This window comes from Bubalus kerabau, chromosome 3 (assembly GCF_029407905.1).
Source record: "Bubalus kerabau isolate K-KA32 ecotype Philippines breed swamp buffalo chromosome 3, PCC_UOA_SB_1v2, whole genome shotgun sequence".
In the NCBI taxonomy this organism is placed as follows: Eukaryota; Metazoa; Chordata; class Mammalia; order Artiodactyla; family Bovidae; genus Bubalus; species Bubalus kerabau.
Window position 1 is genome coordinate 187,661,098 of NC_073626.1, and position 14,464 is coordinate 187,675,561.

General features: G+C 53.6%; 1 protein-coding gene across 1 annotated transcript; it reads left to right on the forward strand.

Annotated features, from left to right (window-relative positions):
* TAS1R2 (taste 1 receptor member 2) lies at positions 1-12,477 on the forward strand. The gene is made up of 6 exons (XM_055574879.1): positions 1-182; positions 2,283-2,583; positions 4,052-4,819; positions 6,013-6,222; positions 10,679-10,802; positions 11,549-12,477. The coding sequence occupies exons 1-6, from the start codon at positions 1-3 to the stop codon at positions 12,475-12,477; spliced, it is 2,514 nt and encodes an 837-aa protein (XP_055430854.1).
* Positions 12,478-14,464: the final 1,987 nt, after the last annotated feature.

Consider the following 14,464-nt stretch of genomic DNA (forward strand, 5'->3'; position numbering starts at 1 on the left):
ATGGGACCCCAGGGCAGGGCAGCCTGCTCCCTGCTGTTCCTGCTGCAAGCCCTGGCTGAGCCAGCGGAGAATTCAGAGTTCTTCCTGCCTGGTGATTACCTCCTAGGTGGCCTCTTCACCCTCCATGCCAATGTGAAGGGCATTGTCCATCTCAACTACCTGAAGGTGCCCAAGTGCAAGGAGTGAGTCTCTAGCATAAGGCTGGAAGTGGTGGTGGCAGGGCGGTGATGGTGGGCGGTGGTGATGTGGTGGTGGTGGTGGTGGTAATGGAGGAGGAGGTGCTGATGGTGATTGTAGAGGTGGTGATGGTGGTGATGGTGATGGTGGTGATGGTAATGGTGGTGATGGTGGTGGTGGTGGTGGTGATGGTGATGATGGTGGTGATGGTGGTGATGGTGGTGGTGGTGGTGGTGATGGTGGTGGTGATGGAGAAAGAGGTGGTGATGGTGATTGTAGAGGTGGTGATGGTGGTGGTCATTGTGTTGGTGGTGGTGGTGATGGTGGTGGTGGTGGTGGTCCTGATGGTGATGATGGTATTGGTGGTGGTCCTGGTGGTGATGATGATGGTGATGATGGTGTTGGTGTTGGTGTTGGTGGTGGTGGTGATGGTGGTGGTGGTGGTCCTGGTGGTGATCATGATGGTGATGATGGTGTTGGTGGTGGTGGTGATGGTGGTGATGGTGGTGGTGGTGATGGTGATCATGATGGTGATGATGGTGTTGGTGGTGGTGGTGATGGTGATGGTGGTGGTGGTGATGGTGATCATGATGGTGATGATGGTGTTGGTGGTGGTGGTGGTGATGGTGGTGATGGTGATGATGGTGATGGTGATTGTAGAGGTGGTTGTGGTAGTGACGATGGTGATGGTGGTGATGGTGGTGGTGGTGGTCCTGGTGGTGATCATGATGGTGGTGATGGTGGTGGTGGTGGTGGTGGTGGTCATGGTGGTGATCATGATGGTGGTGATGGTGGTGATGGTGGTGGTGGTGATGGTGATCATGATGGTGATGATGGTGATGGTGGTGGTGGTGGTGGTGGTGATGGTGGTGATGGTGATGGTGATGATGGTGATGGTGATTGTAGAGGTGGTTGTGGTAGTGATGATGGTGATGGTGGTGGTGGTGGTGGTGGTGGTGGTCATGGTGGTGATCATGATGGTGGTGATGGTGGTGGTGATGGTGGTGATGGTGGTGGTGGTGGTGATGGTGGTGGTGGTGGTGGTGATGGTGGTGGTGGTGGTGGTGATGGTGATTGTAGAGGTGGTTGTGGTAGTGACGATGGTGATGGTGGTGATGGTGGTGGTGGTGGTCCTGGTGGTGATCATGATGGTGGTGATGGTGGTGGTGGTGGTGATGGTGGTGGTGGTGGTGATGGTGGTGGTGGTGGTGATGGTGATGGTGATCATGGTGATGGTGGTGGTGGTGATGGTGATAGTGGCGGTGGTGGTGATGGTGATGCTGGTGGTGATGGTGGTGGTGATGGTGGTGGTGATGGTGGTGGTGGTGATTGTAGAGGTGGTGGTGGTAGTGACGATGGTGATGGTTGTGATGGTGGTGATGGTGGTCATGGTGGTGGTGGTGATGGTGGTGGTGGTCCTGGTGGTGATCATGATGGTGATGATGGAGGTGGTGGTGATGGTGATGGTGGTGGTGGTGGTGGTGATGGTGGTGGTGGTGGTGGTGATGGTGGTGGTGGTGGTGGTGATGGTGATTGTAGAGGTGGTTGTGGTAGTGACGATGGTGATGGTTGTCATGGTGGTGGTGGTGGTCCTGGTGGTGATCATGATGGTGATGATGGAGGTGGTGGTGATGGTGATGGTGGTGATGGTGGTGGTGGTGGTGATGATAGTGGTATTGATAATGATGGTTTCGGACATGGGGTGCCCATGATGGCAATGGTGATGATATCCACGATAGAAATAGCAGGTGATGATGGTCATGGTGGTGATGGTGATGGTGGAGGCCATGGTAGGATGATGGTCACATTGATGGACGTTGATCGAGTGATGGTATAGGCCATAGGGATGTTGGTGCTGGTAGAAGTGGTAAGTGACTGATGGCCACAGAGGTCCTGGTGTCAGAGGTGGTCACAGGGACGATGGTGATCCCAGAGCTGTGGGGTGGTGAAAATGATATAACGACGCCAGCACCCTTTGGAGTGGTTTCCTCTTGGGCGATGCCTTGGTTTTCCTACTGCAGGCAGGAGGGACAGGCTGGCTCACCCGCCCGCCCCCCTTCCCACCCTGGACCTGTTGCCCACCCTGCCCACGGCGGCCCCTCCAGGTACGAGATGAAGGTGCTGGGCTACAACCTCATGCAGGCCATGCGCTTCGCGGTAGAGGAGATCAACAACGACAGCAGCCTGCTGCCCGACGTGCTGCTGGGCTATGAGATGGTGGACTCCTGCTACATGTCCAACAACGTCCAGCCCGTGCTCTACTTCCTGTCACAGGATGACTACTTCCTGCCCATCCAGGAGGACTACAGCCACTATGTGCCCCGCGTGGTGGCCATCATAGGTCCCGACAACTCCGAGTCCACCAAGACTGTGGCCAACTTCCTCTCCCTCTTCCTCCTTCCACAGGTGAGGCCCTGGGGCTGCAGAGGAGGGCTTGTCCAGAGGGCTTACCACCCTGACCAGTACCTACAGGGGATGCCTGGGGGAGCGGAAGCAAGGTCAGGATATCCACCCCAGCCCTGGCAGGCAGCCAGCCTGTTGGTTGAGAGTTCAGGCTCTGGAGGCAGACAGACCTGGTGTGCACCTTGCCTCTGAATCTTGGCCGTTGTGAGACCTCGAGCCAATCTCTCAACTCTCCCAAGCCTCAGTTTCTGCATCTCTAGAGTGGAGAGATAAGAGTCCTATCTTTGGACTGTCTGCAGATTAAAGCATTCACCCTAGCTAAGAATTTCTAGCACACAGTAGGTAGTCAGTAATGTTGCCCTTGTTATGTAAAGCATCTTGCATGAGAATGAAAGCTCAGAAAGCGTCCTGTACCACTCTGCATAGCTTCCTAGCATGGAGTCTGCTCATGGCAGGTCCTCACAAAAGTGCTGTAGAATTACTGTGTGTGTGTGTGTTAGTCGCTCAGTCGTGTCCGACTCTTTGTGATCCCATGGACTGTAGCTTGCCAGGCTCCTCTGTCCATGAGCTTTTCCAAGCAAGAGGAGCGGAGTTGGTGGCCACAACTACTGCTGCTATTCTAGTTTCCTCATCATGATCAGAAAGGCGTAAATGGCATAAAATATCTGCTCGTTAAAGAGCCGCTAGCACAGGACTTGGCCGACAGTGGGCAGTTACAAATACTGTAATTGTTACTGTTGTCTTTATGACATCAAGCACCAAGGTTCTGACTCATTGTAGGTGCTCAATAAATGTTGACAGTCTTACCTGAAGCATCCAGTCAGGGCTGAACTCACTCTTTCATTCATGTAATGAGTGTGTACTGAGCATGTGCCGAGCCAGGCACCATTGCAGGTGTTGGTGATGAGCTGTGGAGGCACAGAAGTCTGTCCTCATAGAGCTGACCTTCTGGGGGGACAGATGGAGGGACCCGTGCAAATCAGGATGTGATACAGGGTGATAGCAAGTGAGCAGTGGAGCAAAGGGAAAAAGGAAAAGGAAAGTGAAGTCGCTCAGTCGAGTCCGGCTCTTTGCAAACCATGGACTGTATGTAGCCTACCAGGCTCCTCCATCCCATGGGATTCTCCGGGCAACAGTACTGGAGTGGGTTGCATTTCCTTCTCCAGGGGATCTTCCCGACCCAGGGATACCCGGGTCTCCCGCACTGTAGGCAGACGCTTTACTATCTGAGCCACCAGCGACGTCAGGGAAAGTCAAGTCAAAGTTAAGGGAGGTGGGCCACGTTGCAGGGGCGGGGGTGGGGGGGGGCAGGTGAAGCGGGGGAGGGGGAACCTGGATGGAGGCTTAAGGGAGGTGAAGGAGGAAGGGAACCTTGCCGGTGAGCTTCCCGCCACCCCGCATCCCCATCCTCCCCCATCCCCGACCCCCAGCCCCACCCTCTGCTAATGCCCGAGGACCCTCCGCTCTGCAGATCACGTACAGCGCCATCAACGACGAGCTGGGCAACAAGGGCAGGTTCCCCGCGGTGCTACGCACCGTGCCGGGCGCGGATCACCAGACGGAGGCCATGGTGCAGATGCTGCTGCACTTCCGCTGGAATTGGATCGTCGTGCTGGCCAGCGGTGACGACTACGGCCGCGAGAACAGCCACCTGCTCAGCCAGCGCCTGGCGCACGGTGACATCTGCATCGCCTTCCAGGAGACGCTGCCCACGCCGCAGCCCAACCAGACCATGACGCCGCAGGACCAGGAGCGTCTGGAGGCCATTGTGGGCAAGCTGCAGCAGAGCACGGCGCGCGTCGTGGTGGTGTTTTCGCCAGAGCTGGCCCTGCACAACTTCTTCCGCGAGGTGCTGCGCCAGAACTTAACGGGCGCCGTGTGGATCGCCTCCGAGTCCTGGGCCATCGACCCGGTGCTGCACAACCTCACCGAGCTGCAGCGCGCCGGCACCTTCCTGGGCATCACCACCCAAAGCGTGCCCATCCCGGGCTTCAGCGAGTTCCGCGTGCGCCGCTCCCAGGTGGGCCGGCCCGCGCTCAACAGGAGCAGTGCCAACTGCAACCAGGAGTGCGACACCTGTCTGAACACCACCGAGTCCTTCAACAGCATCCTCACGCTCTCCGGCGAGCGCGTGGTCTACAGCGTGTACTCCTCCGTCTATGCCGTGGCGCATGCGCTGCACAGTCTCCTGGGCTGCAACCAGAGCGGCTGCCGCAGGGATGTGGTCTACCCTTGGCAGGTGAGGTCCGGCCCGCGGGGTACCAAGGGCCTCAAGGAGCAGGCGCAGAGTCCGTGGTTGTCATGGAGACCGCCGAGCGCTCAGCGCTCAGCTCCGGCCTCACCTTCTGGTGAGGTTCTGGGCAAGTGAGTGGAAGAGACCAGGGCGCACGCCCTGCCTCCGGGCACATAGGAGTCCTTCGTGGTGACAAAACAGAATACCTTTGTTAAAAATTAATCATCCCCATCCACGAGAATCTGTCCTGGGACCAAGAGTTGGGTGACATTCTCTAGCAGGAATCTCCGCAGGCAGCGGGAGCCCCAGTTCCCCACACAGCCTCGCCAGGGTGAAGGCGCTGAGGCTGGGCTTGTAGCGTCCGATTAGCTCTCAGGTTTATTGATCTTCTTGTTCCAGTTCTACCTCGCCTTGATTCAGACCTGAAATTGAAAGCTGTGCGTTCCTGGTTTACGCATGTGCATAGGCACATTCTGCCATGCGCCTTCGGAAAGCAGAGAAGGGTTCACTGAGGACCTAGAGGAGATACAGACCAGAGATGTACACTTTCTGCCCACTGTCAGACATCTCTGCTTAAACAGTTCACTGGCTTTCTCACAGTTTGGAAGCTCTGCCCATTCTGTTGCTCAGCCACCTCCCACCCCCATCTTTATCCTCTCCTAACGAGAGTTAGCTCCAAAGTGTGGGGTCGCAGGCAGGACCCAGGGGGGCAGGGAAGATCCAGGCAGGTGGAAGAGGCAATGGACTCTGAACCCCAGGTATTGGGTCACAGAGGGATGGCCAAAATGACTTCCAGGGAAAAGGAATCATATTGGCGTCTCCTAGGAGGTGAGTGCCGACTATTTTCTAGGCACTGTTCTGAGCCTCTAGTGGAGATTCACTCACTGATTGCTTCAGAGCCCAGAAGATTAGGCTTTTTTTGACTCCCGCTTTGCTGAAGAAGAATCTGGGGGTTTATAGAGGTTAACTGACAGGTCCAAGGCCTCACAGCAGGAGGTAGATGGGCTGCGAAAACCCAGGTGTATCTGGCTCTAAAGTCAGATCTCTCAGCCACTGCCTCCAGACTGCCACATTTTTGCAGTTTTATCAGCCCCGTTTTATAGATATAGAATTCAAGGCCCACGGGCTGGTAGACTTTTTCCGGGGTCTGGCCTGACCTCTGATGCCAGCTCCACTTGCCTTCCCTCGGGCCCCTCTAGCTGCTTCTGGAGATCAGGAAGGTCAACTTCACCCTCCTGGGCCACCAGATCTTCTTCAACGAGCAAGGGGACCTGTCCCTGCACCTGGAGATCATCCAGTGGCAATGGGACCTGAGCCAGAACCCTTTTCGGAGCGTCGCCTCCTACCAGCCATCCAAGCGGCAGCTGAAGCACATCCATGACATCTCCTGGAACACCCCCAACAACACGGTCAGCCTCAGGGGGCCTGGGGGCGGGGCCCCAGGGCTGGAGCTGGGGTGGGAGGGCCCTTTGACCTGGGTTCATTATTGATAAGTGGGGGCGTCTCTATGAGTGGGTGTATCGTCTGGGGTCCTGGCCTTCTTCCCCTGACAGAGAACTGCCCACGTTCAGGGCTTTCTGGCTCCTCAGGGCCAAGGGGCTCAGGACATGCGTGGATTGAAGACTTCAACTCTCATGCTAATCCCGGAAAATAGATGCTATTGTTGCTTAGTCGCTCAGTCGTGCCCGACTCTTTGTGACCCCGTGGACTGCAGCACGCCAGGCCTCCCTGTCCATCACCAACTCCCGGAGTTCACTCAAACTCACGTCAATTGCGTCAGTGATGCCATCCAAACATCTCATCCTCTGCTGTCCCCTTCTCCTCCTGCCCTCAGTCTTTCCCAGCATCAGGGTCTTTTCAAATGAGTCAGCTCTTCGCATCAGGTGGCCAAAGTATTGGAGTTTCAGCTTCAACATCAGTCCTTCCAATGAACACCCAGGACTGATCTCCTTTAGGATGGACTGGTTGGATCTCCTTGCAGTCCAAGGGACTCTCAAGAGTCTTCTCCGACACCACAGTTCAAAAACATCAGTTCTTCGGCACTCAGCTTTTTTTATAGTCCAACTCTCACATCCACAACTACTGGAAAAACCATTGCTTTGACTAGATGGACCTTTGTTGGCAAAGTAATGTCTCTGCTTTTTAATATACTGTCTAGGTTGGTCATAAATTTCCTTCCAATGAGTAAGCGTCTTTTAATTTCATGGCTGCAATCACTATCTGCAGTGATTTTGGAGCCCCCCAAAATAAAGTCAGCCACTGTTTCCCCATCTATTTGCCATGAGGTGATGGGACCAGATGCCATGACCTTAGGTTTCTGAATGTTGAGCTTTAAGCCAACTTTTTCACTCTCCTCTTTCACTTTCATCAAGAGATGCTTTAGTTCTTCTTCACTTTCTGCCATAAGAGTGATGTCATCTGCATATCTGAGGTGATCGATATTTCTCCTGGCAATCTTGATTCCAGCTTGTGCTTCTTCCAGTCCAGCGTTTCTCATGATGTACTCTGCATATAAGTTAAATAAGCAGGGTGACAGTGTACAGCCTTGACATACTCCTTTTCCTATTTGGAACCAGTCTGTTGTTCCATGTCCAGTTCTAACTGTTGCTTCCAGACCTGCATACAGATTTCTCAAGAGGCAGGTCAGGTTGTCTAGTATTCCCATCTGTTGAAGAATTTTCCACAGTTTATTGTGATCCACACAGTCAAAGGCTTTGGCATAGTCAACAAAGTAGAAATAGATGTTTTTCTGGAACTTTCTTGCTTTTTCAATGATCCAGTGGATGTTGGCAATTTGATCTCTGGTTCCTCTGCCTTTTCTAAAACCAGCTTGAACATCTGGAAGTTCACGGTTCACGTACTGTTGAAGCCTAGCTTGGAGAATTTTGAGCATTACTTTGCTAGCATGTTAGATGACTGCAATTGTGCGGTAGTTTCCGCATTCTTTGGCATTGCCTTTCTTTGGTATTGGAATGAAAACTGACCTTTTCCAGTCCTGTGGCCACTGCTGAGTTTTCCAAATTTGCTAACATATTGAGTGCAGCACTTTCACAGCATCATCGTTTAGGATTTGAAATAGCTCAGTTGGAATTCAATCACCTCCACTAGCTTTGTTTGTAGTGATGCTTCCTAAGGCCCACGTGACTTCACATTCCAGGATGTCTGGCTCTAGGTCAGTGATCACACCATCATGATTATCTGGATCATGATCTTTTCTGTACAGTTCTTCTGTGTATTCTTGCCACCTCTTCTTAATATCTTCTGCTTCTGTCAGGTCCATACAATTTCTGTCTTTTCTTCTGCCCATCTTTGCATGAAATGTTCCCTTGGTATCTCTAATTTTCCTGAAGAGATCTCCAGTCTTTCCTATTCTATTATTTTCCTCTATTTCTTTGCACTGAAAACTGTTTCTTATCTCTTCTTGCTATTCTTTGGAACTCTGCATTCAGATGCCTATATCTTTCCTTTTCTCCTTTGCTTTTTGCTTCACTTCTTTTCACAGCTATTTGTAAGGCCTCCTCAGACAGCCATTTTGCTTTTATGCATTTCTTTTTCTTGGGGATGGTCTTGCTCCCTGTCTCCTGTACAATGTCACAAACCTCCGTCCATAGTTCATCAGGCACTCTGTCTATCAGATCTAGTCCCTTAAATCTATTTCTCACTTCCACTGTATAATCATAAGGGACCTGATTTAGGTCATACCTGAATGGTCTAGTGGTTTTCCCTACTTTCTTCAATTTAAGTCTGAATTTGGCAATAAGGAGTTCATGATCTGAGCCACAGTCAGCTCCTGGTCTTGTTTTTGCTGACTGTATAGAGCTTCTCCATCTTTGGCTGCAAAGAATATAATCAATCTGATTTCAGTGTTGGCCATCTGGTGATGTCCATGTGCAGAGTCTTCTCTTGTGATGTTGGACGAGGGTGTTTGCTATGACCAGTGCATTCTCTTGGCAAAACTCTATTAGCCTTTGTCCTGCTTCATTCTGTACTCCAAGGCCATTGCCTGTTACTCCAGGTATTTCTTGACTTCCTACTTTTGCATTCCAGTCCCCTATAATGAAAAAGACATCTTTTTTGGGTGTTAGTTCTAAAAGGTCTTGTAGGTCTTCATAGAACCATTCAGCTTCAACTTCTTCAGTGTTACTGGTTGGGGCATAGACTTGGATTACTGTGATATTGAATGGTTTGCCTTGGAAACGAACAGAGATCATTCTGTCATTTTTGAGGTTGCATCCAAGTACTGCATTTTGGACTCTTTTGTAGTCTAAGATGGGTACTCCATTTCTTCTAAGGGCTCCTGCCCACAGTAGTAGATATAATGGTCATCTGAGTTAAATTCACCCATTCCAGTCCATTTTAGTTCACTGATTCCTAGCGTGTTGACATTCACTCTTGTTATCTCCTGTTTGACCACTTCCAATTTGCCTTGATTCATGGACCTAACATTCCAGGTTCCTATGCAATATTGCTCTTTACAGCATCAGACCTTGCTTCTATCACCAGTCACATCCACAACTGGGTATTCTTTTTGCTTTGGCTCCATCCCTTAATTCTTTCTGGAGTTATTTCTCCACTGATCTGCAGTAGCATATTGGGCACCTACTGACCTGGGGAGTTCCTCTTTCAGTATCCTATCATTTTGCCTTTTCATACTGTTCATGCGGTTCTCAAGGCAAGAATACTGAAGTGGTTTGCCATTCCCTTCTCCAGTGGACCACATTCTGTCTGACCTCTCCACCATGACCTGTCCATCTTGGGTGGCCCCACATGGCCTGGCTGAGTTTCATTGAGTTAGACAAGGCTGTGGTCCATGTGATCAGATTGGCTAGTTTTCTGTGATTGTGGTTTCAGTCTGTCTGCCGCTCTGATGCCCTCTCTCAGCGCCTACTTACTGGAGTTTCTCTTACCTTGGGCGTGGGGTATCTCTTCACGGCTGCTCCAGCAAAGCGCAGCCAATGCAACTGACCTTGGACATGGGGTAGCTCCTCTTGGCCGCTTGCCGCTCCAGCGCCGTGCAGCCAGGATAATTTTTATACAACCCGAATCTAATTAGGCCACTCCCCACTCAAGAAGCGTGCATGGCTGAGGCCCCTTGACCCTACCTTTTTAGTGTCTTAGTCCAACCTCCCACTCTCCCCACCCTCTCCCAGAGCATCCTGGCTTCAGCCAGGCTTAGACACGCCCTCTTTCCGAAAATGCCAACCCCTGCCTCTTGTCCACCCCCTTGCTCTTACTGTTTCCTCTACTTGTAATTCATTCACTTAACGAACAGTCATTGGCAGCCTCCTCTGTTCTAAGGAATACAGCAGTAAAACCTATAGATGTGGCCACTGCCTGCTGGCTCTTGTTCTCCAGACAACCCTGCCCCTCCATAAAGCTGCATTAAGTAGGACTCCTGGTGGCAAGTGACAGAAAGTGATATAAATAAAAAGTTAACTTATTGCCTTGCATCATGGAAGACTCCAGGGTTGACCGTGAGGCTTCAGGCAAGGCTGGATCCAGGGTCTCATTCTCTCCATCTCCCAGATCCTTCCTCAGGCAAGTTCTCCACCTCCCCCCGACCCCCCCAGAAATAAGAGGACTTCTAGGAGCTCCAGAGTCACACACTGTTCACTCAGCAACCTCAGAAGGTCTCCATCTCAGCAGCTGAGTGCTGTGTCCTGAAGAAGGTAGATTAGGTCTTTGCTGGGCAAAGCTAAGAGCGTCTCTATAACGGTCCAGTTCCAGCGGCAGTCCTGACACCTGCCCCTCCCCAACAGGGCCAGTTTCCCTCCTGGGAGCATCCTTCTGGGGATGAGATGGGAGAGGAGGGTCCCCCAGAGAGCGGGAAGGAGGACTCAGGGTCTTCTGCCCTCCTCCCCCCAGATCCCTGTGTCTATGTGCTCCAGAAGCTGCCAACCTGGGCAGAAGAAAAAGCCGGTGGGCCTGCACCCTTGCTGCTTCGAGTGTATTGACTGCCTCCCGGGCACCTTCCTCAACCAAACCGTAGGTATGACTCCAGGGCCCACAAACGGGCCCTGCACCTGTCCTGCCCTGAGGGGGTCTCCCTCAGGCCTTTCCCCTTTGCAGTCTTGGCAGTCTCCCCGGGGACACAGGTGTCCAAGACTGAGGACTGTATATTTCCCACCAGAGGATGAGATCTTGGAAAGAAAGAATTACAGTTGTTAGGCTGAGTCAAGGAGTCAGTGAGAGTCGCTCAGTCGTGTCCAACTCCTTGCGACCTCATGGACTGTACAGTCCATGGAACTCTCCAGGCCAGAATACTGGAGTGGGTAGCCTGTCCCTTCTCCAGGGGATCTTCCCAACCCAGGGATTGAACCCGGGTCTCCTGCATTGCAGGCGGATTCTTTACCAGCTGAGCCAACAGGGAAGCCCAAGAATACTGGAGTGGGTAGCCTATCGCTTCTTCAGCAGATCTTCCTGACCCAGAAATTGAACTGGGGTCTCCTGCACTGCAGGCAGATTCTTTACTAACTGAGTGAGTCAAGGAGACCTTGGTTCAAATCTTGCCTCTGTAACTCTCTTGGCTTTGTGACTTTAACTGGCTGACCTTCAGTTTCCTCATCTGTGAAATGGGGTTGCTGTGAGGGGTTGATGAGCCAGGGGGTGTCAGTGAGCATTGGTGGCCCATAGCTCTGTCTCCCTCCAATGGGGACCAGGCCTGGTGCAGCCCTGGAGAAGGTGGACGCTGAGAAGGCGTGTTTAGCTGACAGGAGCTGCCCTGGGCTCTTGCAGATGAATTTGACTGCCAGCCCTGCCCAAGCTCCGAGTGGTCCCACAGGGGAGACACCTCCTGCTTCAAGCGGCAGCTGGCCTTCCTCGAATGGGACGAGTCCCCCACCATCGTCGTGGTTATGCTGGCCGCCCTGGGCTTCCTCAGCACCCTGGCCATCGTGATCATCTTCTGGAGGCACGTTCGGACGCCCGTGGTCCGCTCGGCGGGCGGGCCCATGTGCTTCCTGATGCTGGCGCCGCTGCTGATGGCATACATGGCGGTGCCCGTGTACGTGGGGCCGCCCACGGTGTCGTCCTGCATCTTCCGCCAGGCCTTCTTCACGCTGTGCTTCACCATCTGCATCTCCTGCATCACTGTGCGCTCCTTCCAGATCGTCTGCGTCTTCAAGATGGCCCGGCGCCTCCCGCGCGCCTACAGCTTCTGGGGCCGCTACCACGGGCCCTATGTCTTCGTGGCATGCGTCGTGATGCTCAAGTTGGTCATCGTGGCCAGCAGCATCCTGGCCACGACCACCATGCCCACCACTCGCGTGGACCCCGATGACCCCAGGATCATGATCTTGTCCTGCAACCCCAACTACCGCCGGGGGCTGCTGGTCAACACCAGCCTGGACCTGCTCCTGTCCGTGCTGGGCTTCGGCTTCGCCTACACGGGCAAGGAACTGCCCACCAACTACAACGAGGCCAAGTTCATCACCTTCTGCATGACCTTCTACTTCTCCTCCTCCGTCTTCCTCTGCACCTTCATGGCCGTCTACAACGGTGTGCTGGTCACCATCCTAGACCTCCTGGTCACCGTGCTGAACCTCCTGGGCATTAGCCTGGGCTACTTCGGCCCCAAGTGTTACATGATTCTCTTCTACCCGGAGCGCAACACGCCGGCTTACTTCAACAGTGTGATTCAGGGCTACACCATGCGGAAGGACTAGGGCTCCACTATCTGCTCTCTGGGACGTGGGGCTCAGCGTCGGGAAGCGGAGGCCAGGGGGCTTGCTCGCTCAACTCCAGATGGAGCCAGGTGGTGGCAGGGGAGCCACCCTCGCCTGTTACCGCCTGGGCCTGGTCTCTGATGGGCTGTCCCTCCAGGCTTCTGTGCGTCCTGGCCATCTTTGCCCACCCAGTGATGGATGCCTAGGTACATTTGCCCTTTGTTGCTTTCCCTCGAGCTGTTTAGCCTGCCAGGTGCTGTACTCCCTTCTAGAAAACCACCCAAGGTGACCTACTGGCTTCCAAGGACGGAGTCCAGCTTGGCAGCCTGCAGCGCCATCTGGTGGTCACGGTGGGCTCCTGCAGGTTCCGGCTGCTGACCCCTGGTGAAGGGATGCCTGCTGGTGGGCTGGGCTGGGGTTAGCGAGGGGCGGATGGGAGCTCAGAAAGTGCCACCCGGCCTCGCTCACTCACTGTCCGTGTGTCTGAGTCTCATCCCCCAGATTCTCCCGGAGCTTGAGTGCCCAGCCTTTCTGTTATCTCTGAGTACAGCTGAGCACATAAATGCTTGTGAATAAACCTTACTTGGGTGAAACAAACGAGTTTCCTCCTTGTTTTCCAGAGGTCCCCTGAGAACAGAGATGTGGAATCAGAGATCTTGGTTTCAGTCCTAGCGTTGCTACTGTGGGTGTGTGCGTGTGTGCCAAGTCGCTTCAGTCTCGTTTGACTCTTTGCGACCCCATGGTCGCTAGCCCACCAGGCCCCTCTGTCCATGGGGGTTCTCCAGGCAAGAATACTGGAGTAGGTTGCCATGCCCTCCTCCAGGGGATCTTCCCGACCCAGAGATTGAACCTGCATCTCCTGCAGCTTCTGCATTGGCAGGCAGATTCTTAACCACTAAGCCACCTGGGAAGCCCTAATGCATATATTAGGTACACAGTAAATGCCAACCATTACAAATCCACATCGCCAGAACCGTCAGGGACAAAATAAAGTTGTGTTCCCTTTTTATACCCTGGTGCCCATGGTGTACGGGCTTCCCAGGGGGCACGAGTGGTAAAGAACCCAACTACCAGTGCGGGGATGTAGAGACTGGAGTTTGATCCGTGGGTTGGGATGGGTCCCAGATGGGAAAAAAGGAGACTCAAAGAGACTATGAAATGTCCCCAACCCCACACAGCTCACCCCTGGAACGTGACCTTCTGTGCGGTGAGACCCAGGGCGCCCTGCCTGGAACGCTGGTGGAGGGGAACCTTATCATGTAGGCTGGGGTCGGGGGGCACATTGGTGTGCTGGAGGGTGGGGGCTTCAGAGTTTAGGGAGATGGCTTGTGAATGTAGTGACCGGGGAAGACCTTGGGGGAAGCTGACATTTGAAAAGAGCCTTGAAGGACAGAGAAGCTTGGGAAGGCAGGAAGTTTGAGTTGGGGTGGGGAGGAATCGGGGGGGAGGCGGGCTGGCTGCAGAGCGAAGGATGGGTGAAGGGAACAGGTGGATGGTTGTCAGGACCAGGCACAGAAGGGGCTAGGTGTGGGGGACCCTGACCTCGTCTTCCCTGCTGGCCACTGCTGTGTCCCCTGCATGGGCTGGCTTCCCCTGTCCTCAGGCTGCCTGGGGCTGCACCTCACCTCTGTGACTGGCCTTCTCTCCCCACATTCCTGGGGCTCAGCTTGAGGGCTGGAGACTGTGGGGAGAAGGCCCAGGGACGGACCATCAGCGCGACCATCCCTTCTCTGTCCCCTCCATTCGCCTCCAGTGGGAGCCCAGCATCTCGGTTGAGCCCACTTAGGGCCCTGAGCTTCCAGGGAGCGGCTCTGCACGGTCTGTTCCTGGATGTGTCTAAGTCTTGGCCTCCTTGCCCTGGGGACCAGCTTGTCAGGGGCTCAGGGAGTTTTAAGCTCTTAATTCTCTTTTCTCGCAAGCTTCTGACGCTTTGGTTTAAACACTTCTTCTAAGAGATAATGACCTCATTTTTCCTGGTTCTGCCTTC